General features: G+C 36.2%; 1 protein-coding gene across 1 annotated transcript in view; it reads left to right on the top strand.

Moving 5' to 3' along the window:
* Positions 1 to 24832, top strand: part of Mical (Molecule interacting with CasL) — a 538428-nt gene that overhangs the window by 196099 nt on the left and 317497 nt on the right. Inside the window, exons 10-11 of the mRNA XM_090406620.1 lie at positions 3069 to 3294; positions 22385 to 22581. Coding sequence (XP_090262746.1) covers positions 3069 to 3294; positions 22385 to 22581 — 423 coding nt within the window. The remainder of the gene's footprint in view (positions 1 to 3068; positions 3295 to 22384; positions 22582 to 24832) is intronic.

Here is a 24832-nt window from a genome sequence, read left to right as displayed (position 1 = left end):
TATGTTTTGCTATGTGGAAACACAAGTCTCCACTTGTGTTTCCACATAGCAAAAGAGTCAGTCTGTCCTTCGTTGGCTTTTTCCTCCTGAGTAATGTAGGTCCTCTTCAGCAATTTTTTCCAAAATAGGCCGGTTTCATCACAATTGAACACTTGTTGGGTAAGAAAACCCTCAGCCTTTATATAGTCACTAAATTCTTGCACATATTTCTCAGCAGCTTCTCGGTTCGAACTCTCAGCCTCCCCATACCTAACCACACTATGTATGCCACTTCTCCTCTTAAATTTCTTGAACCACCCTCTACCAGCTTTGAACACATCAGTATCAGCACTCATACCAGGGTTTTTCTTTAACAAGTCATCATGTAATCGCCTCGCTTTTTCACAAATTATAGCCTTAGAAATACTATCACCAGCTAACTATTTCTCGTTTATCCAAATCAGCAACAATTTTTCCACTTCAATTATCTGCAATCTTTGTTTAGTAAGAACTTTCATTCCTCTTGCAACATCAGCTCTCTTGATTGCCTCTTTATTTTTGAGTATTGTACATATCGTTGATTTCGCCATATCAAATGGCATAGCAAGATTCGAGACACGAATGCCATTTTCATGTTTGGTATGATTTCTTTTTTCTTCTCTATTGTGGTTCTAACAACTTTTCTTTTCATTTATTATTATATTATTATTATTATTATTATTATTATTATTAAACAAGACCTAATGGAGTCAAAGACTCATCTAGGAGGGAAAAATTTCATCAAATCGGCGACTAGATTTGAACCATCAAATCCTTTCTTCATGCAGTCAAGCGCCATAGAGTGCAAACGCCACTTCTACTGAGCTACACAAGCCTTGCTGCTATCACTATTCTTCTGCGGTCCTGTGGTGGCTTAATAATAATTTATGAAAAAAAAAAACACAAAGAAAATCAAGAAAACTCACTGCAAAGTCGAGCAGGTGTCTGCACTGAACGAAGGCTGCCGCTTTCCCGCCTTACAGCTCAGCACGTGGTTGCCGTTTGCCTGTTCGGGAACTGAAATTCTGTTTGGAAAAAGGGGAGTTTTTTGTTCAGAAAATATGTTCGAGAACAGAGCCGTTCGACAACCGAGGTTCCACTGTACTGCATATCAGCGGTATTCCTGATTACTCTACCTATCTTTGCATCATCAGCAAATAGCCATATATCGCCTGTCAAATCCTTCCCATTTCATTAATGTACAGATTGAATAACAGTGGACCAAGGACTGATCCTTGTGGTACACCACTAGTTACCTTAAATGTTGCAGACTCGCATCCCTGTTTACCACTTTTTGATATCTGTTAGTCAGCCATCCTTTTAACCATGCCAATATTTTATAATCCAAGCCCATATTCTCCAATTTATTCAACAGTCTTCCATGCTGTATTCTGTCAAAAGCCTTAGTACCACAAGTATCATGTGTATCCATTCCCCTTGTTTCAATGATAACATTATTATACAATGTGAGCAAGTTGCTAATACATAATTCCTTTAGTAAACCCATGCTGTTCATTGCAAAGTAGAAATTCACTGTCATCCTATTTCTGAATACAAGCCCTAACCAATTTTTTCCAAAATCCTCACCATCACTCCTGTGATACTGATTGGTTAATAGTTGGATACATCAGTCTTTGCACTGCCCATATTTCTCCTTAAATCATTTCCTATATCATTAATCTATGAATTAAATAGAAGAGTACCAGGTACTGAACCCTGTCACTTGATTTCTCCTGACTGAACTCTTCCATAACCTATTCTTTGGTATCTGTCCATGGCAACCCTCTACTCCAAGCCACTTATTTCTATCCATCTCCATTTACTCTAATTTATGCAACGGAGTTCCATGTAGAATCCCAGCAAATGCCTTTGCAAAATCCACCAGTATTGCTGAGTATATCCTTATTATATTCAAGTAGCCCAGTCGTGAAGTGACTTGTAAACTTTTACTTACACTTGGATCAAGGATTAAACCAAGAATATAATTTCTTGGCATCTTTAATTTATAGTTATAAGCAAAGGAAAAAACTTTTAACATATGTCTCTAAGCCATAGTATTTTAATAATAAAATATGACACACTTCTGCATTACTTCAGTTTTAGTATCATCTCTGGGTCTGGCTCTCACTTATGTGACCTCAAAGGTTGAAACCAGTCTGGATAGTGGTCCTTCTCATAATGCATGATACACCAGAGGATATTATTTTAACATTAGTATTGTATAGTAGGAGAGATTAGTGCTGAAACATGAGTTGTTCAGATATTTTTTATGAATTCTAGCTTGTCAGCCATACATTGAATGCAGCAATAACAACATGGTTGTTCTAGACCTGAAAGGTGGTGTAATATTTTGGTGGTGTAAACTGGGTGATTAAGGAGATAATGCATTCACACCCACTTCTGGCAATGATTTGCAAAGGTATTGTTTAGCAAAGCTGTTCTGTTTCACTCAATTTTCAAAAGTTGCTTAACCTCAAAAATATGCAACATAAGTTCTGTAATATGTTTTCTTAATATTATTAACATCATTAATGAGCAAAATCCTATTTTTTTGTCCAGTTCTTATTCATAAAGAAAAACTGCAATCAAATAAGTTTTACATGATTTCATATTTACAATCAAAATGGATTGTAAATTGCTTATATTTAAAGGGAAGAAGTTATTCCCAGATTAAATGTAATTTAAATAAAACTACATGCTAGTCTGTTGGCTGAGTTGGATTGCACTTTCTCTTCCTGTCTCCTGCCAGTAGGTTATGGATATCAATCCCTTGTGTATATATGTTGGTCTTGAGATCATTTTTATCATTCCCCATTGTGAAACTACTACTACTGCTATCGCCACTACCTTACTTATTAGAAGCTTGAAACAGTTTGAGTTCCATTTTTGTTTAGTAGAGCAGGGAAACGGATTATTGACTGCTTATCATGCCTGATTATACTATGTATAATAGGTTTACAAGCTTTTGTGGGTTGGATTAAATAAAAAAAAATTGTTTATGTAGATTTGAGTTTATTTTTCATTGAGAATTTTGTTGCCATTTTTTTAAGGTTCTTGCAGAAAGAGAAGCTATTTATAGATTATTAGCCCAGACTACTCCTGAAAACCTTAGTAAAGATCTCAATCAGTACACTCTAAATCCTGCAACACGATATCCTAATCTAAACTTACAGTCTGTACTTCCATCTCAAGTGCGTATGCTTTATGATGCAGATAAGGAGATTAGAGATAATATTCCTGACCTTAATGAAGCACCACGAAAACGAAGGCGGAGAGGTAAGTGAAATAATGTCATTGTTTTTCAGTTAACAACTTCATTTTTTTAGTGTTACAACACAAAAAAAAAGTGAAAAACATATGTGATTTATCTATTTTTATTAATAACAAATCTCCATCGAATCAAGACTTATCACAAGAGGTTTTACTGAACAGCAACATAAATTTCATATTAAACTCGTTCACACTTACAATACTCCAGCAGGGCATCCTACTCTCCTACCTCTCTCTCTCTCTTTGTAAAAAGTCTACCTCTATATTCTTTACAGAACTTAAAGAACTGGCTGGCTTCTTATTTTTGCCTTCCACTCTATGTATATTATACAGTATATTGTAGCATGCAAGCTTCAGTTCTTCCTATGGCTCTCCATATATATAAACTATTAGGTTTTTATTCTACTTATTTTCAATGTTTTTAGATTATGTATTATTTCAGCATTAGGTTTTATTTATTATATGTGTGCTGTTTTTCAAAGATGGAATCATGAGTTTTCCTACAATGACATTTGTGGAACCTATGACTGATTCTTCTTCTTCTTCTGCAGCTTCTCCCACTTAAGTGGGGTCACTGTTTATTATGAGTCTCCTCCACACCTTCCTGTCTTGGGCTGTCACCACATCCAAGTTCTTCATCTTCAAGTCCTCTTCTACCAGCTCCCTCCATCTCTTCTTTGGCCGCCCACGCTTCCGCCTTCCTTGCACATCCATCTGCATGACCCTTCTTCCCACATATTCGTCCTCCCTCCTCATCACATGACCAAACCATCTCAACCTTGCCTCCTGTATTTTCGCTCCTAAGTTCGTAACTTTCACTGTTCCCCTGACATAGTCATTTCTCAGATGATCCTTTCTGGTCACACCGCACATCCACCTAAGCATTCTCATCTCTGCTACTTCCATCCTGCTAATGTTATTTTTCCTCAGGGCCACAGTTTCTATAGCATATGTCATAGCTGGCCTCACTACTGTCCTATAAATTTTGCCTTTCAGATTGATCGGCACCCTCTTATCACATAACACTCCAGCCATCTCCCTCCAGTTCCTCCAACCTGCTTGTATCCTGCATCCCACTTCCTTCTCACCTCCTCCATCTTCTTCCACTGTCGAACCTAAGTATCTAAAGTCTCTCACCTTCCTGATGACATTTCCTTCCAGCTCCAGGTCTGTCTCCTGGCCACCGCCCACTGCGCAACACATATACTCTGTCTTACTTCTGCTCAGTCTCATACCTCTCTCTTCCAGTACTTTTCTCCATCTTTCCAGTTTAATTTCTGCTTCTTCTCTTGAATCTACACACAGCAAGATGTCATCTGCATACAACATTGTCCAAGGTGCATCTTCTCTCACCTCCTCTGTTACCACCACCATCACAATATTAAACAGAAACGGACTTAATGCTGACCCTTGATGCAAGCCAACTGTTACTTGAAAACTTTCTGTCTGTCCCCAACAGGTCCGAACACTTGTCTTCACATTTCTGTACATTTCCTGCACCAACCTGACATATTTCTCCGGCACCTTCTTCTCCCTCAGACACCTCCAGACTTCTTGCCTTGGCACTCTATCGTATGCTTTCTGCAGATCAATAAATACCAGATGTAGCTCCCTTTGTTTCTCTCGATATTTTTCCATCATCTGTCGTAACCCAAAGATAGCATCTGTTGTTGATCTTCCAGGCATGAAGCCAAATTGTTCCTTTGCAATCTCCACCTCCTCCCTCAATCTACCATCAAGAACCCTTTCTAGGATCTTCATTGTGTGGGACATCAACTTTTTTCCTCTGTAATTTTTAGTCTTGTGCATCCCCTTTACCCTTGTAGATGGGAACAAGAGTACTCTCCCTCCATTCCTCGGGTATATTTTCCTGTTGGCAAACTTTCATGAACAGGTCCCACAGCAGGTCAATTCCCTCTTCCCCCAGTGCCTTCCATGCCTCCACTGGAATTCTGTCGGGGCCCACCGCTTTTCCATTCCTCATCCTCTTCATGGCCTCCGTCACTTCCATTCTACTGATGTTCTGCACCATCCCCTCAGAAGGCTGCCCATCTCCTCTGTGAGTCCTTGCATTTTCCTCATTCAGAAGTCCCTCAAAGTATATTTTCCATATACTTTGATGATCCTATCAAACATATTATGTTGTGATGGTATTATATAATTGCCAATTTTAATAAAGTGGATAGTTTCTTCGTATTGGGGAAATAGCCATTCAGAAAATTTTGATAGGACTTGAGGCTATTCATTCCATTGGCTTTCTTATTGCCAACATCCAGCATAAGCTGGATGATTATTGAAGTTTTATGTGGAGCTTAATTTGGAAGACCTTTGGACAGTTGACTAAGATGCATATTTTGTTAATGAATCCTTCACTAACCCAAATTTCCAGCTTGGTCTCAGCCAGAATGGTTTTCATTACACTGAACCCTGCATTAGAACATGCAAGGCACATAATATCCATGAAAAGCAGAGAAAGATCCCTAAATAAGTGTAATACAGTAGACTCTCACTCACAAGCTCAGTGATTATAAGAATAGTTAGCTATAATGAATCTCCTGGAAGCCACAGTCGTTCATTGCTGCCTTGTCTTTCTGAATCTGTGGGACCACTCTTTTCTCTAATATTTTTATGATATTGGTCACTTTTCATCATGCCATCAACAGGCAGAAGTGATCCTGGACCATTATGTGTAAAACAACCCCAGAACATCTTTTTAGCTGGGTGCTCAAGAGCTTATTAAAGGTGGGTGGGAGAAGTCTTCTCAGTCACTGATTTGTGGACATAGAGTACTTGCTCTCCTTGGACAAGGAGAGCACTTCTGAACAGTCTAATCTTTGTACACTTTGGAGCCTCTTTTACTGCATAGTCTTCATTAACAGTTGTTTCTTTTTTGTTTTGTGGGCAGTCCTCCCTGCTTTCAACAATCTTTGATGGCCTGTCATGTCAGAAACATTAATCCCACTAACTTCCAAATCTCTATGTAAGTCTACAGTAGACAATCTTGGTTTCATTTTACTTTTCCTAACTAGTTAAACGATCTTGAGTAAGTGTAGTTTTCCTGTTTCATCCACATTTTCCTTTTTTGTCAGGATAAAAAGTACCTGTCTCCCTAAAGCTCTTTAAAATTGCATTAACAGTACCCAAACCAACACCACAAACATTGGCAGTTTGTCTTCGAGTCATGGATGTGTGCTGAGAAATGTATTCATTTTATAGCTACACAAAATGAACAAAATATTGCGAATGTCACCTTGTTTGCACTATTAAAGATGCATAACACTTATATAAATCAAGTGGACATTAATTTAGCTTTGAAATAGTGTTGGATTTAATATCCACTTGATTTATATAATTGTGCATAGTCAAAATGAAGCCTTTTGGTTCTTTATTTTAATAAATGTACAACACTATTAATAAACATCGTAGAGACAGTCAAAATACGCAGCACTCAACCAAAATAGTGAACTGAAACAAAAACTGAAATTATTGTGAACTGAAACCAAAGCTAAAAACTTGACAAAGATTCGGCTTGTTCAGATTAATTTGTTCGCTACTGTATTTCTTGGAAACTCCTATAAATATCCAATTGCTATTCTCAAAGATATAAAATACACACATTTAAAAATCATAATAGATTTTATGTAAAGGGTGAAGTGAACATTTCACAGGACATGCTTTCTGTGCTGCTTAGTGCTTTTGAAAGTCTGAATGTGCAGAGGTTGCACATTGGGACACTTCCAGTATTAATCCTCAAAGTGTGAACATGACTCAAATAACTAAGAGGAAGAATGAATGAACTGGATACACCAGGGGATATTATCAGTCCATTAAAGTCATTCACAAGGTGAAAGTAGGTCAGAGTTATCAGTAACTGATTATCCACTGACTCAGGTTTCTGTTTTTCATTCAATTATATACCCTAGTCTCCTAGTCCAGCTCAGAACTTACTTCCATCTGTGTTGGTAGAAGGATTTCATCAAAGGGAAGATACAGTAATAGTAATGGAGGAACTACAGGCAGTGACAACATCTTTTGACAATCTGCACCAAGATCCCATGTTAATTCCAGTTACATATAAAACACTTATTCTTAATACTATTGAGTTAGTTGAATCTCGACCAAATCATATAGAATCAGGGCTCCGTGGACATACTTATATATTAGTTCCTTATTCTGTATTACTTGAATTCTCTACTTCTTGTCAGATTGCACAAGTATAATACAAGATATTGAACCCGGTGTCTTACTCTTCTTCGAAGGAACTGCAATTTCGCCTTTCCAGCCCTTTATATCAAGGTAATAATGGTTTTCCATGATGATCTGTTGGGATACATCTGGAGTACCTACTGCTCTTGCACAGCAATCAAGTACATGATTAGCAGCTTCAGCTACACGGTCAGAATGTTACCCAGGAGATGATACACAACTGAGTTTATTATTCTTGGAACAACATTGTAAAGGCTGCTGCACATGCTGCATTACCAAATCTAACCAGAAGCATCATATGAAACTGCATGAAAATATCAGAAGGAAATCTTCATGTTGCCATATATCGGATCTAGACATGAAAACGGAGTTGATGAAGATGAAGCAAGAGATGAAATGCATGCAAAATAAAAGAATTATGAGCATAAATGGAAGAGTGCAAAAAGAGTGGAAGGAAAAATATTCATGCCAAAGAAGTAATGAATGATTCAAGAGTCTCTCTCACTCTCGATTCCATTATTACGAAGGTGGTTTTAAAAGTTCTCAGCCTCAACCATAGATGGCAACACTGTCAGCAAGATTTTTTTTTCTAAGTTGGTACATCTATCATAAGCATCCATGTGAAATTGCAAGTCATTCTATCAAGTAGTTTGTTTTATACAGCTGTCTGAAGCAAAAGTGTTGTCTGTATCCCTTGAAATGGATAAAATTGAGTATCGTATTGAGTAATTGAGTAATCCAAACAGCAGTCAAAACAGTGGACAGAAGGTTGTTCAGTGCCAAAGAAGACAAAGTCGGTTCCATCAGCAGGAAAGGTCATGGCATCAGTGTTTTGGGATGCCAAGGCATTTTGTGTATTAATTATCTTGAAAAGGGTAAAACAATAACTGGGGAATATTATTCCGATCTTTTAAAACCACACTAGATGAAAAAATTCATGAGAAAAGACCTGGTTTGCAGAAGAAAAAAATCATCTTTCAATGCACCTACCCACAAAGGTGTTTTGACAATGGGAAAATTAAGGGATCTGCATTATGAATTGTTAGAACATCCACCCTATTCCCTAAATTTGGCTTCCTCTGACTTCTATCTCTTCCTCGCTGGTCAGTGTTTTTCTTCACATCAAGAAGTGATTGCTGCTGTAGTTGGTGTATTTTGCAGATCTTACTGAGATTCGCTACAGGGATGGGATAACGGCACTGGAGCATCACTGGAATAAATGTATTAGTCTTAAGGAAGATTATGTTGAAAAATGAAAATATTTTGAAATTATAAATTAATTTTTTCATTGTTAGGCTGAGAACTTTTCAGACCACCCTCTTAGAGGTTTGGTGAATGAGAAGGTGCATAAGGTTTGTTTTCCTGGAGGTAGAATGAGCGTAGTGATTGAAGCATTGGACTTGAGGAATAAGCATGCAAAATAGTTTAGTAATAGAGATGAATGATTTGGATGGGAACAAGGAAAATGTTTGATTGGCTATCAGGAGGTTGTTAAGGAGAGTAAAAGATGATAGTGTGGTAGGAAAGGTAGTGTGTTGCCCAGGTATGATAGTGGTGAATTGAGGCAGCATGCAAAGATTATGAATACTATGTGAGGAGAAAGGAGTGTGTTTTGTGAATGCGTGGGATGAATTTAAGGGAATGATGAAACTGTATAAGGAAAACGGGTTTGCATTTAAATGGCTTTGGTGTGAGTTGGCCGGAGAGATTGTTGCTGGAAGAAGAGGTATGACTGTAATGAGTAGATCTGAGGTGGTGTGAGGTGATATGAAAGAGCAAGAAAGCAGGATATGAAAGCTTGTAAATGGAAGGGTGAGTATCATGAGTGGAATAAATGAGAGGATGAAAACACAACACAAACAGGTAAAAAGGGGAAGTCTGTGTGGGCAGGGAGGCATTCTGTGAAAAGTCTGGACACTGGATTCAGAAGTGAATGCGTGAGTGGGCAATAAAGGATTATGATGGCCTTGGCAGAGATGGGAGAGTTTGGATGTGAGGAAAGTTGTAGTATTGGTTGTAATATAGAGGGAGAGAGAAGGGGCTGAGGAAGGTTTGAGTCACATCTGAAAAGTGATGTTTGTAGGACTTGTAGAATCAGAAATGATTTATGTTTGTTTACTAATATCAGAAGTATTTGAAATAAGGGGGGGGGGGGAAACAAAAGTGTTGCATTGAATGAGTTTATTTGCTCCAAAATTGTTCTTATAAGAGAGACATGGTTAGAGAGGATGACATCCTGGCAGGATTAGAGATGGATGGATCTGATATTTTTCATGAAGACAGATAAGGAAAAAAGGGGATGGGGGAGAGGAGTACAGTCGATGATAGCTGATGAATTGTGCCCATCTAAGGTGAATTTGCATTGGGCAAATAGTGAATAAACATTAAATTATGCAAGCTGTCTCTCAGTACTATCCATTTTTCATTAACATCTCTTCTGTTGCATAACATCTTTCATTTACTACTTTTAAGATGCAATAAGTGATAGACATTTCTAAAAGTTAACTTTTTTCAAAATTCCACCTTGGATGCATTATAATTATCTATATAATTAAAAAGTCCTATTTCTTCTTCCAAGGTTAATCGTTGCCATAGTATGGGAGAGTAAGTAATTAATATGGTCTATTACTAACTCTTGGACTGTTATTAAGAAATTCAAGATATTGCTGTATGTTTTTATACTTTGGAATGTTCTTTGGTATACTTTTTGTTATGCTTTGGTATGTTCTTATACTGCTATGCTTTGGAAAATTATCAAACATTTACTGCCTATTACAGTAGATAATCGCTATAGCAAACCCCTAGACACCAGACAGTTTATTATACAAGGTTTGCTATAGTGAATTTAGGATAAAAATACTAATCGTACTCCATTCTGATGAAGAAATGGAAATTGTGAGAAATAAAGGAAATAACAGGAAATAATACAAAAGAAATCACGAAAAACATACCAAAGAAATTGCTTAGAAATAGAACAAAAGAATTTATGAAAATAAAGGAAATCAAAGAGGGAAAAAACCAAGAAAATGCACAGAACATCGTTCCAGTACAGAACACAGAAGGAAGAAACCATGCATAAAGCACACAAATGTCAACATGAAAAAGTACATATGCAAACAGTAATGGAGACAAGGGAAAGAACAAGAAAAGTATGAAACTATAAAAATCCAGAATTAATATTTAAATTTCAAAATGTTTTATTAGGTTAATGTCACTTACCTGAAATCTTCATAATAAACTACATACGTGCAGTGTGTATCATTAAAACCAAAATTAACTTGATTTTAATAATTCCTCTTTGCAACTCAAGTTGCAAATACAAAGGTAACAATGAGATGCATAGCTGGCAATTTATGTAGCTGTACATCATTATGAAATTTGAAAAGTTATGAAAGTTATTTCGATAGCAGCTGACTGGCTATATCTCACCCTTTTCTTCCTCTTCTGATTTTGGCATCATTTGTTAGGGAATTCACTTCACTATAGTAAAGATTTCAGCTTTTGTTTGTAATAATGAACTTAAAATAGCCTTGGTTGTATGGGACTTAGGCGAGGATTTTTCTATAGTTTATTGTAGCACATTATTTTGTTATAGTATTGTTTGCTACATTGCCCATCCACTATATATTATCATTTCTTTTGTTTTCTTAATCAGTATCTCTAATATTAAAATCCCCCATTAATAATATTTTACTTTTCTTTTTATCTCTTGAAGTAACTGGCCCATAATATTTATTGCTTCCAGGGAGTCCGAGGACTCATCTCACCCTCTCCACTACTATTTAATTCTCCAATTATGATGCCACTACTACTGGCCATCATCACCATCAAATTATTTTTTGTCTGTATGCAGGATGAAAAGGTTTCTGGGAGAAAAAACCCTGCTACCTCCATATGAGATTGGCTAACTCACCTTCAATTGAAAAAGCCCATATAAGTATTCCTGTCATCATGACGAGAATCAAATGGGTGCAATGTTTCACTGTTCTTCCAATTATGCTACAGAGGCAGCTAAAGTTTTCAGCACTTCGGAAGTATCTGTGCTTCAATATCTCTTCGCATGTATAACATTTTTCTGGATCCTAGTAAACAAACCAGCATAAAACACGCACACCTTCAACTGTATAGCCACTATACTTATTGTGCACCACATACTGTCTCAAATTCCTGTCCTGAATAGGAATTAAATCTTCTCAGATAGGTAATACCCTCCATTGTTACCATTATCCACTTAGATATCTTAAATGTCATCATTAAGCAATGGTAGCTTAATTTTTCCAGTGAATAATTTAAAATGCATGATTTTATATTTTTAATTTTCATGCATAAATATATAAGAATATTACACAGGGTACAGTTTAATGTCTATTTTCTCATGCCATTAATGCAAATACCTCTCTTATTATTATTTAGAGCTGACATTCCATCACTCCCTATTGATGAATTCTTATTCAGTTTGTGCAACAGCTCTAATGCCTCCTCTTCATACACCTGAGTCTCTTCATCCAGTGAAGAGGTAGCAGTGAACTCAATTTTGCATACATCAGTTTTATTGCTTTTAGCAAAATGGGCACTCATTAGTTGAACAACCTCTGCATTCACTAGAGTTATTCCTCAATATTCATTCTGCCTTTTACTTGTAGTGTATTGATAGAATTCTTTGGGATTATCTTTAGCTTGCAAAGCCAGTTTCTTTTCATACTCAGACTTAGTTTTCTGTATAACAGTTGTGAATCTTCTGGTCTGCGCCTTATAATTTTCATAGTGGACATCATCCTTATGCACATGGTATCCCTTCAATATCATCCTTTTCTTATGAATCTCTTGCTTAATAAGATTACACATCTATTTGACTCCTACCTTATTTATTCTTCAAATTCTAGAAACACGTTCTGATATTGTATCCTTTAAATATTTTTTAAATGCTTCCCATGCACTATCAATATTCTTCCCATCCAGCAATCGATACCATTGCACTGAACTCAGTATACTTCTCATTTGGTCATAATTTCCTGCTTTGTAGTTCAGCATGCAACCTTTTCTGATGGAACATTGATAAAATTAACCACTTCCCAAGTGAGTATCACATGATCATTGTCACCAACTGGAGGCAGAATAGTAAGTCTTTAACTGATAGTGTCCTCTGATGTTGTAATCAAATCTAACACTATTTGACCTTGAGTCCCTTCTGTCACATGCTGCTTATTGGAAGTTGTCTTGCAATATGTCAACAGAATCAGTTGCATTCTTCTCATGAGATTTTACTGCTATCCAATCAATGTTTGAATAATTGAAGTCTTCTCCCATTATGATTACTCTTTTTGCCCATTGTCTCTATTTGATGATAACTATATATATGTGTGTGTGTGTGTGTATATATATATTTTTTTTTTTTTTTAATAACTATAAGATGACATTAACTACTTAAGTGGCACTTTTTAGAATTGTCTGTTAATGTTTAATTATCATTCTGTAATCATGTACTGACAATGCCTATGATACTTAAGAGAAAATTCTATGCTAATAAAGTTTGTGAGTTTTCCTCCTGTTTTATAATTCTTTTCACTAAACATTTCAATGTTTAAATGCTTCCCCATAATTTGAACTCAGTACCATTCACTAAATTTGCTGAAATATTTACCTAAAATCTTAATTTCTTCTTTTCCCCAAATCTCCCAACTTCAGGCCATTTATATTTGAGACAGCTTTCCAATACATTATTCCTTCTTCTACTACATTTTTTTTTGTTCAGCATTGGAATAACTCTGCATATATTATTCTACATACTATTATATTCTTCTTTTTCTTTAGAAGCCTTTTGATGTTATAACAACATTCCTTTTTCCATGGCTGTTTCTTCCAAATGCATTGCCACTGCAGAGTCGATATCAACAAGTGCAATCAGTGCCTCATTCTATTAGACACCTACCTTACAGAATGCTGATACTTGAAATTCAGGATTTTTGTTTGTAATTTGGCTGCTGCTTTTTCCAATTCTTTCTATATTTTTTGTAAATTATGGTAAAAGGTATATAATTTTTACTACTGTTTCAATTTCAGCAGCAAAGAGAACATCTTTAATAAAATTTAAAACATCCAAATTCAAATTATGTGCAATACAATGTGTTGATATAAAATCTGGCACACATCTCTCTTTAATTTTGCCACTAGCCCATTATTATTATTTTGCACTATGTTACCTATTCCATCTATTCCAATGCCTACTAACCAATTACAAGTTCTTTGCAAGCAAACAAATTTTCTTTGTAAGGCATATTCATGACTAGGTTAATTGTATATAGAGACTGCTGAATTCACATCAACTGCTTTACATCTGTAGCCTAGTCTAGTCGCGAAGATACTTCACATGCAGACTTTGTTTCCTGGCATGAAAGGGAGTGTGCTGCACATTATAGACTACTGAGACAAGAACAATATGTTCATTTCACTCTCTAATTTATCAAAGTACTCTCCCTCAAATGCCTCTTTCAGTTCACAATTTTTATATGTGTATCTCATATAATGGATAAGTTCATCCTCATTTGAAATATCTGTAGAAGCATCTAGAAGCCTAACTCTACTGGAGTCTTCTATTTCGTTTACTAATGCTTGATTAATAATCAGTAAATGACAACTCATTTTGGTACTGGCTAAATTAATTTCTTAATTTAATTCCTTCAGAGTTACATAAGATGCTATCTCCTGATTGGAAATAAAAAAATTTCTTTGTTGACAATTGGTCCTGATCAAGTAACTTGACAGTGAATGAGATAATGTTTTAAAATGGGTGTGGGGGATGGGTATGTAAATTATGCAAGAAAATAGTATATTTTGAATCCATTTAGAATTAGGCTGAAAATTCACTTGCCATTTGTCTGATAACTCATCTGTGGTGAGTGGGAAAGTGGATTTTTGGAGCTCTGAATATAAATCTTTTAAGCTAATTTTTCTATTACGGAAATGTAATATAAATAACTATCATTGGATTGCTAACAGTTTATTAGTTTTTTTTTTATAAATGTCATGTATCTGTCTCCTAATTCCAGCAAAACTTTTTGTTTCTGCTTTCCACCTAAATAAACATATAAAGCTCATAGAAAATTAAAAATAAACTTCTGCAACAGGACTCTAATCTATGAAAGTAACCCTTGCTACCTTGGTATCACACTTGACCATACTCTAACTTATTGTTGATAACATTTGGAAAGAAACTAAGATAACTACCAGGAACATCATAAACATGCTAACATTGCACAACTTGAGGTTATAAAGCTTTGACTCTTAGAAAAGCAGCTCTGGCTTTTGTTTTCCCCTTTGCGGAGTTCACTAATTTGGAGTTGAAGTCACCACATGGCTTTTGTGGACACACACAGCTGAACATAACAATGAAAACCATATCTGTTATCTTAAGATCTACTCCTCTGCCATGTTATCTGTTCTTTTCCACATTACTCCTCCATGCTCCAGAAGAGAAGAAGCTACCTACTATCAAAGAAATAAAGAAAATCAGAAATAACATGTACATTCCTATACATCAAGATATCTCTCAATCTGTAGCTTGCTACCTTATCTGCATATCTCCCATATGGCTAGTGAAAATACCAGATGATGGTCCTAGGACTGGTAGAAAAAACATTGGAACAAACAAGTACCTGAATACAAATTCAATTATTAAACTTCCAGGATTCAGTTTACCTCGACACTTCTGGTATCAGCTAAACAGATTTAGGACTACATAAATCTGTAAAAGTAAAAACCCAAGATTCCCTTCAATGTAAAAATGAACTAAAGCAATTAAACACAGAGGTATATGAAGTTCTCTCAAAAGATAAAGAACTCTACATCCAGAACGTCTATTCTAGAAAAGCTAGAAAACTGTCAAAAATTGCACAAAACAAGAGAAACTTACAAAATGGTGAAGTCCCTGAGCACAGCAGAAAGAAAATCCAGAGTACTGAGAATCAAGAAAAAAGATGGAACCTCATTTGAAAAAAAGACCAAAGAACTTGATGAATGGAAGGTACACTTCCAAACTCTTCTAAGCACGGAAACTCTTAGCATCAACTGCGATGATTTCACCATGCAGGAGTTCACAATGGCCCTTGAACAACAAAAAGCAGGACAATCGCCAGGAGAAGATGGCATCACAGTTGGGGCTTTAAAACGCTGCTCTACAGATATTAAAGAACAACTTCCACATATATAACTTTGCACTTTCCTCTTGGAAAATTCCTGAACAGTGGAAAGAGGGCCTAATAATACCAATTCCAAAAAAGGTTAACCTGAAAACTACAGAGGAATCACACTCCTCTCTGCTCCACTAAAAATCTACAATAGAATGATATTAAATAGAATTGAACCACATATAACTCCATTACTTTGTACAAACCAGGCTGGATTCCTCAAAAAATTGGTACTCTAGAACACACATACACTGCATCAGAAGACTAATAGAGGGTTCAAAGGACAAGAATCTACCATTACTATTGAACTTTATTGACTTTACTAAAGCATTTGATTCTGTTGACAGGGAACGACTGTGGGAAATGCTCAAACTGTATGGCATTCCACCTAAACTTATCAGGGCAATCAAAGCATCCAACCAGGGATATCAAGTCACAGTACTAGTTAATGGAGACAAAACAGACAGTTTCCCATCACCACAGGAGTCCTACAGGGAGATACTCTGTCCCCATATCTCTTCATCATAATGATTGACTTAGAGGAGACCTCCACATAGCCTTTAAAGGAATGCAGAGAACCGACCAGGACTTTTGACCTAATGTCAAATCCTCACCCTCTTGTGGTGCACCCTGTTGGGTATCTACCTGGATACTGAACGAACGAGGATGGGCTGGCAATTTGGGATTCAGCCGACCAAATTGTATTCTTATTGGTTAAACCAAAATAAAAAATGATGGTACAACATGACAAAATTTCATGTCAGCTGGGACGTCGCCCGGTTAAACAAGGCCCCTGTTGTTTTTGCCAGGGAACCAGGGCGAACAGCGGAAAGTCAGCTACTGGAACAAATCTGAAAACAAACCCCCAACTCAACATCACCAGAGTTAAAGATCGGTACTATCAACATAAGAAGCCTGAATGGCAAAGAAATGGAGCTAGCTGAGGAATTAGATAAGTACCAGATCGACATAATAGGGGTGACTGAAACAAAAAAAACCAAAACAGGTGAGATCTTTCTGAGCAATAAATACAAAATGTTATATTCAGGCAATGACAATCAAGGAAAAGAAGGAGTAGCCATAGTATTCAACACAAAATACGAGGCTAATCTTCTTGAATGGCAGTCAGTCTGAAGTAGAGTAATGTGGGCAAATATGAGAATGGGGAATTGGACAATGAGACTTATTTGTGCCTATGGTCCCACAGAAGGTTCTACTAAGGTAGAAGTGGAGGAATTATTTGAGGCTTTAGAAAAAGCAACTGACACAATGAAAAAGGAAAAGTTGGTCCTTGTTGGGGATCTAAATAGCAGAGTAGGAAATGATTGTGAGACATACAAAAATATTTTGGGAAAATTTGGAGAAAAGAGCAAAGCTAATAATAATGGCAAATATCTGTTGGATTTCTGCTCAGGGCATGGACTGGTTATTACTAACACCATGTTCCAACATAAAAATGTGCACAAATTCACATGGAGAGAAGAAGCAAGGAATAAGAAAAGTTTCATTGACTATGTTATTGTTGATAGTGATGTTTTCTCCCTGGTGCAGGACACCAGAGTGTACAGAGGATTTGAAATTGGAAGTGATCACTATTTAGTCTTGAGCAGGATAAAATTGAATTTCATATTGAAAAGAATAACATGTAAGAAAGTTTTAAAGCGAATTAAAGTTGAGCAGCTCACAGATGTGAACTGTAGACTAAAATACAGAAAGATTATTGAAAAAAAAATGAAAGAGTTTGAGAACAGGAATCAAACCTTGGAGATTCAGTGGCAGACTCTGAAGAAAACATTGATTGATTCTGCCAGAGAGGCATGTGGTGAAGTTGTCTGCAATGATAAAATAATCAGAACTCCCTGGTGGACACAGGGAGTTCTGATTAAGTTAAAGAGGCAGTGAAGGAAAAGAAGAATGCATATCAAAAGTTCCTGGCAAATAAGTCAGCTTTTGCTCTTAGAGAATACAGAGACAAATGTAAGAAAGCGAAACACTGTGTAAAACTAGCTAAACAAAAGTCATGGGAGGACTTTGGCAAGAATATAGAAAATAAATATCAAGAAGGTGGCAAAATATTCTGGAGGTTGTTGAAGAAGCTTAGGAATGGAGGAAAGAGTGCTGTAAAAGGAGTTAGAGATGATAAAGGTGACATGAAAACAGGGGAAAATGATATCCCTGAAGTATGGAGTAATTACTTTGAAAAACTAAATGAAACATGCAGTGATGATAGCATAGTGGTAAAAAACACTGACCAGGCATGCAGTCAGGAATACATATCCATACTTGAGGTAGAAAAAGCCGTCAAAGGCTTGAAATGTGGAAAGGCAGCAGGAGTAGATGATATTCGACCAGAAATGCTGAAGTATGGTGGTATAAAAGTCTTACAGTGGCTGCACTGCATAGTTCAGAAAGCCTGGACAGAGGGACGAATTCCCAATGATTGGAGTAGAGCTCTCATAGTGCCCATATATAAAAAGGGAAATAAAACTGCATGTGAGAATTTCAGAGGTATTTCCCTACTGAGTGTTCCTGGCAAGATCTATGCAAGTATACTTGAGAAACGGTTGAGAAGAATTGTGGAAGAAAAGCTTGGTGAAGAACAAGCTGGATTCAGGCCTAATAGAGGCTGTCAGGATCAGATCTTCACTTTACGACAAATAGTCGAGAAATCATGGGAATATTACAAAGATCTGTATTTAAGTTTTATCGATCTGAAAAAGGCATATGACAAGGTGCGAAGAGAGAAGCTATTCAATATGCTACAGTTATATGGTGTCAATGGGGCATTATATCAAGCAATACTTAGTCTTTATTTGAGTTGTAAGTCAGCAGTTAGAATTGAAGGAAGTACAGGAAGATGGTTTAATGTTAAATCTGGTGTACTATAAGGATGTACATTATCCCCTCTGTTATTCATTATCTATATGGATCACATTATGAAGGAAAGTGGTATTAAACATGATATCAAAATTGGAGATGTTAATGTCAGCTCTTTGCTTTATGCTGATGATGTTATACTTCTAAATAAATCCGCTACAAGTCTGCAAGATTCTCTCACTAAATTAAATAACTGTTGTAATAGATATGGTATGAAGCATTTTTGGAAATTATGGAGACAATTACTGTGTTTGAATAAAAACTTTAGTTTAATATTACTAAAATTTTACAATTCGACGTTTCGACCTTTATGTCAAGGTCATCTTCTGTAGCATACAAATATACACAAGAAACAAGCTATACTACAATCATACTGGTTCGTTAAAGACACTGACTAACCACTACCACAATTGTTGGCCTGACCTCTGGTGAAAAAAAAAAAAAAAAAAAAAAAATTATACATCAACGCTAAAGTCCTATTATTTGTGTTGTCTACTATATAAATATATTAACATCATTCCAGCCAGTTGGAGTGGAATGGTTTCTAATACTAGCGGATTGGCTAGAGTTCTGACTTATGTTGAATCTTTCATATTAGGTTGGCTGAATGTGTGCCATCCAGATCCTTGGAATTTTCATACCATCTTTATTGTTGATATTTGGGTGGTTTATCAGGATTTCGCAGGATTCTTTAAATTTTCTTTCGTACCATGTTTTTATGCGGTGTAAGGAGCAGGTGCTTTTCCAGTTGACTTGGTGTAAGGTGTTAAGTGCATGGTCTGAGAGGCCTGCTTCACCATAATGGTTATATTTAATGTGTCTAATGTGTTCTTTCTTGCGTATAGGGATTGTCCGTCCTGTTTCACCAATGTATGGTAAGTTACAGGTGCAGCGGATGCAATAGACTCCAGGATGTGCTAATGGGAGGAGAGGATCCTTAGAGGAGCTGAATATGGTTTTAAGTTTAGTGGGTGGTTTAAAGGTGGCATTGAGGTTATAATGTTGTAGGATTCTGTTGATTTTTTCTGATAATCCTTTATGGGATGGCTATGGTTTTACTGTAATCTAGATATATTTTTGTTGTGGTTTTATAGAGGATTTTATTGACAGTATTTTTGTTATAGCCATTGTTTATGAATGTGTCACTAATGATTTTTAGTTCTTGTTTTAGGGCTTTCTGGTTAGAGCAAATAGTTGTGGCTCTGTTTTTAAGGGTGTTTATGACTCCATATTTTTGTGCTGGGTGGTGGTATGAATTCGCATGTATGTATTGGCCCGTGTGTGTCGGTTTTCGGTAGACCGTAAAGGATAGACTGCCTGAAGGAAGACGTGTAACTAGTGTGTCTAGGAACGGGAGCGAATTTTGGTTTTCGATTTCAATGGTAAATTGTATGCGTTCGTGTTGTTTGTTTAGGTGGCTGAGGAATGTGTTTAGTGTTTGTCGCCCGTGCGGCCAGATCGCGAACACGTCAACGTATCTGAGCCAGATTGTCGGTCGAAGCATGGCAGAATCAAGAGCCCTTTGCTCAAAGGTTTCCATGTAGAAGTTCGCGATTGGGTGTGATAATGGTGAGCCCATGGCTGTACCTTCCTTTTGTAGGTAGTATTTGTTTTGCCACACGAAGTAACCGGACTTTAGTACGTGGGCAAAGAGGGCCGTAATGTCGGGCGGAAATTTGTTCTGTAGTAGGAGAATTGTGTCATTGATGGGGACATTAGTGAAAAGGGCAGAAACATCAAAACTGACTAATAAGTCGTCTTTGTCGAGTGTTATGTTTTTGATTTTGTTTATAAAGTGTTGTGTGTTTTTTATTTTTTTATTTTTATTTTTATATTTTTTATTTTTATTTATAAAAGAAAGGATATGGTATGAAGGTCAGCAATAAAAAGACAAAGACAATGAAAATAGGCAGAATCATTGAAAACGTCAACTGTGTTGTAAATGGAGAACCTGTGGAACAAGTAAAACATTTCAGCTACTTAGGCATGATTTTTAGTGAAGATGGTAAATTAAATATAGAAATAGACAACAGAATCAGCAAAGCTGGTATGGTGGGAAGTCAATTGAATAAATTCATATGGAATAAGGGAGAAATTAGTCGGAACACTAAATTAGCTGTATACAAGACAGTGTTCAAACCAGTTTTAACTTATGGATCTGAGAGCTGGGTCAGAAGTAAAACACTTGACCAAAGACTAGAGACTGCAGATATGAGAGTCCTGAGAATGATTAGAGCTGTGAACAGATGGCATCAATGGCAATATCATATTAAAAATGAGGATATTAGGAAAGAACTTGGCATTGTCAGCATCCAGGAATGTGTTAGCAGAGCTAATCTCAGGTGGTATGGTCACTTAAATAGAATGGGAGAGAAAAGATTAGCAAAACAAGGGTTCTCTGCCAGTTTGGCAGGAAAACGACCCAGAGGAAGACCAAGATATAGGTGGATTGATATGGTACAAAGTGCCTTAGACGATAGAAATATAAGATCTGATAATGTTGGAGTCTTGACAAGTAACAGACTGATTTGGAGAAAAATTGTAGATAGGAAGTTAGTAATGATGTAATTTTTTCATGTAGTACTATCATATCCTGTACACCCCTTGAGGGTACATGGCAGGAATTTGATGATGATGATAATGATTGACTATATTTTTAAATTGATGCCAGTTAGATCTGGAATCCTTATCAAAGATCCATATATACAGATGCATCTTGAAGACCTGAGCTTTGCAGATGATATAGTCCTCATTGACTCCAACGTTACAGATGCCGAAAACCACTTCAACAGCCTTAGGAGAACTGCAGAAATATTTGGACTAAAAATAAACTCCCAAAAAACAAAGATATTAAAACATCAGATAGATGGGCACATCTATATAAATCAAAATGATCACCTTGAAGAAGTAGAGGACTTTGTATACCTTGGATGACACATCTCAGATTCCTTAACAGACATTAAAACAAGAAAACAGAAAGCACTGCAGTTCCACAGAAGTCTTAATAAAATATGGAAGTCGAGCGTCATCTCAAAGGAGACGAAGATTCGTCTTTACAAGTGCACCAGCCAGTCTATCTTTCTGTATGGATCCCAGACCTGGAACATCTCAACAAAAGCAGTGACCAATATTATAAATAGCTTTAGAACTACTTGTCTAAGAAATATCCTGGATTACTCCTGGGAAGACCACATTCCCAACTTTACTATATTAGATGAAACCCAGCAAGATCCTCTAGTCACCACTGTTCAAAGAAACCAAATAAAATGGTTCAGCCACCTACTTAGACATTCACCCTCTGTACTCTTTGATTCTCTGGTCCTCTGTGCCCCTACAAATGGAAAAAGAAGCAGACTCCGAACTCCATATTGGAAATACATCAGCAATATTCTCCCCAACTCTCAGCATCAGAGATCCGTCAATTATCATATGACAGAGAAGCCCGGTTTTCCTTCACTTCATAACAACCTCCAAGTCCTATTTTAGTGTACACAGACTACTTATTTGTTTTGATTAGTTCCCCTATTTATAATTGTAAAATTATAAATAAATGATGATGAAATCTGCTGTGCCCACTTTTTACATCTGCAAGGAATTTCACAGTCACCATTTTGTATGTGTGTGTGTGTGTGGTGCTGTGCAGACTATGCACCATATCAGTGATGACTGCCCCACATGCTCCTTCTGCGAAGGTCTCAAGAACTTGCACCCAGATAGTGCCATTGATTGGTTAACTGAACCCTCAATCTGTACATAGTTTTGCTCATTAATTTCTTGTATTATTCCCCATACATAAAATAAATAAATGTAATGTATTTTTCTTTTTCTAGAATCAGTTATTCATCCTGATGCTCTTCTTGCCTGGTGCCAGAAACAAGTTGCTGCTCATGATAATCTTAAAATAGAAAATATGACTACTTCTTGGAAAAATGGAATGATTCTTTGTGCCATTCTTCACCATTATCGGCCAGATTTAATAGATATAGAATCTCTACAACCAAATGATATAGCAAAAAATAACCAGATGGTAAAAATAATTTTTGCAATTTATTTTTTGTGGATCTTTATTTAAATAAATGTATATTTTTTAAAATGTTAGCTGATTACACTCAATTCTTGTCATCATTAACTGTAAGAAAATTGCAGTGAAATTTTGTTTTGCCAAATGGTCAGCAAGTGTGGTATGTTAATCTTTGAACACATATGGACTAAAATTCTGTTAGTTTTATGAGATAACATTTCAGATACCAAGTTCCCAAGTTATTTTTTTTTTTTTAGCTGTCTAACTGTTTAAAGTCTGAGGAGCAGGTGGAAAAACCTAATTAAATTCATGCTTCAGAGAAGTGTGACTAATGATTTATTACAAAACACTTTGCTTTTCAAATGAAGTTCATATATCAGATAATTGATGTCACTATGATATGGTTTATACACTTCTGCTGGTCATCAGCAACCATATCATGTCTAATGCTTTTTAATCATGCAAGCAGATCAACTATACTCTTTTTCAGGTTATCTTGGAAGTAGTGGGATAAGCTACATTTCCGGTTTTTCTTACCATTCTTACTATAGGCTTACACTGCATAAAATAGTTCCTTAAATTTTTTAATTATTTTTGGAAAATGCAATTATCTCTCACATGGTCTCCGCACGTGATAGATAATTGCATTTCCCAAAAATAAATAATTCTAGCATCAGCAAGTAAGGAAGTAGTAAAATAATTATATAGAAAGTACCACATGATGTGATAACGTAAAAAATTTAAGGAACTATTTTATGCGGCATAAGCCTATATGCCGTAAATGGTAAGAAAAGCTGGAAATGTAGCTTATTCCGCTACTTCCAAGATAACCTGAAAAAGAGTATAGTGCATAAAATTAATTAAATGGGCAGGATGATCCTTAACTTTGCAAAATATGTGTTAGTCCATGTGTTTCTTTGGATAAATCTCTGAATGAATTAAAAATCTGTTGAAAGTTTTTCCACTTGGTTGTGTCATCATTATCGTTTATTTATAATTTTACGATTATAAATAGGGAACCAATCAAAATAAATATGTAGTCTGTGTACACTAAGAACAGGACTTGGAGGTTTGTATGATGTGAAGGAAAACCAGGCTTCTCTGTCATATGCTGATGGATCTCTGATGCAGAGAGTTGGGGGCATAGAGGACCAGAGCATCAAAAGGTGCAGAGGGTGGGTGTCAGAGTTGGTGGTCGAGCCATTTTATTTGGTTTCTTTGAACAGTACTGACTAGAGGATCTTGTTGGGTTTCATCTAATATAGTAGAGTTGGTCTTGCCAGGAGTTATCCAGGATATTTCTTAAACAAGTAGTTCCAAAGCTATTTATAATATTGATTGCTGCTTTTGTTGAGATGTTCCAGGTCTGGGAGCTGTATAGAAAGATAGACTTGCAAAGATGAATCTTCATCTCTTTTGAGATGAGGCTCGACATCCATACTTTATTAAGACTTCTGTGGAACTGGAGTGCTTTCTGTTTTCTTGTCTTAATGTCTGTTAAGGAATCTGAATCTTGGTTATGTAATATAAATTAAAGATGCCAAGGAGTTATATTTTTGGTTTCATCCTTTATCCAAATGTAAGCAAACAAAGTTTGCACATGAAGAACTTCACAACTGGGCTACTTGTATACAGAGGCTAATGACTTCACATCAGTTGCCTTAGTATCCCATAATGCAAAGCACATATCCTTACAGACAAATATAATATTATGCATTATGGGAAGGGCCACTACCCAGATTGGTTTCAACCTTTATTGAGGTCACATCATTGAGAGCCAGATCAAGAGGCGATACTAAGACTAAAATAATGCAGGTCATATTCCCATATAAAAGTAGTCAAAACGTGTCACACATTATTATTAAAATACTATGGATTAGAGACAGATGTTGAAAGTTTTTTCCCTTGCTTATACTATAAATTAAAGTTGCCAAGAAATTAGATTCTTCATTTTATCTTTTATCCAAGTATATCTTATCAGTGGGAACCAGACCGATGAGACCTGAATACAGGTTGAAACTGAACTGGATAGTGGCTCTTCTCATAATGCATAGCATTATACTTAGCTGCAAGGATGTGTGCTTTGCATTATGATTTCGCATCAAATTACTAAAGCAATTTGATGCGAAATCATTAGCCTCTATATACAAGTTGCCCAGTTGTAGAGTTACTTCACGTGCAAACTTTGTTTGCTTGCACTTGGATAAAGGATGAAACCTAGAATATAATTTCTTGGCATCTCTAACTTAATGAATTA

Source organism: Typopeltis vanoorti, chromosome 16, assembly GCF_054136105.1.
Source record: "Typopeltis vanoorti isolate ZY-2024b chromosome 16, IOZ_Tvanoo_1.0, whole genome shotgun sequence".
In the NCBI taxonomy this organism is placed as follows: domain Eukaryota; kingdom Metazoa; phylum Arthropoda; class Arachnida; order Uropygi; family Thelyphonidae; genus Typopeltis; species Typopeltis vanoorti.
This window is presented reverse-complemented; position numbering and strand designations above follow the sequence as displayed.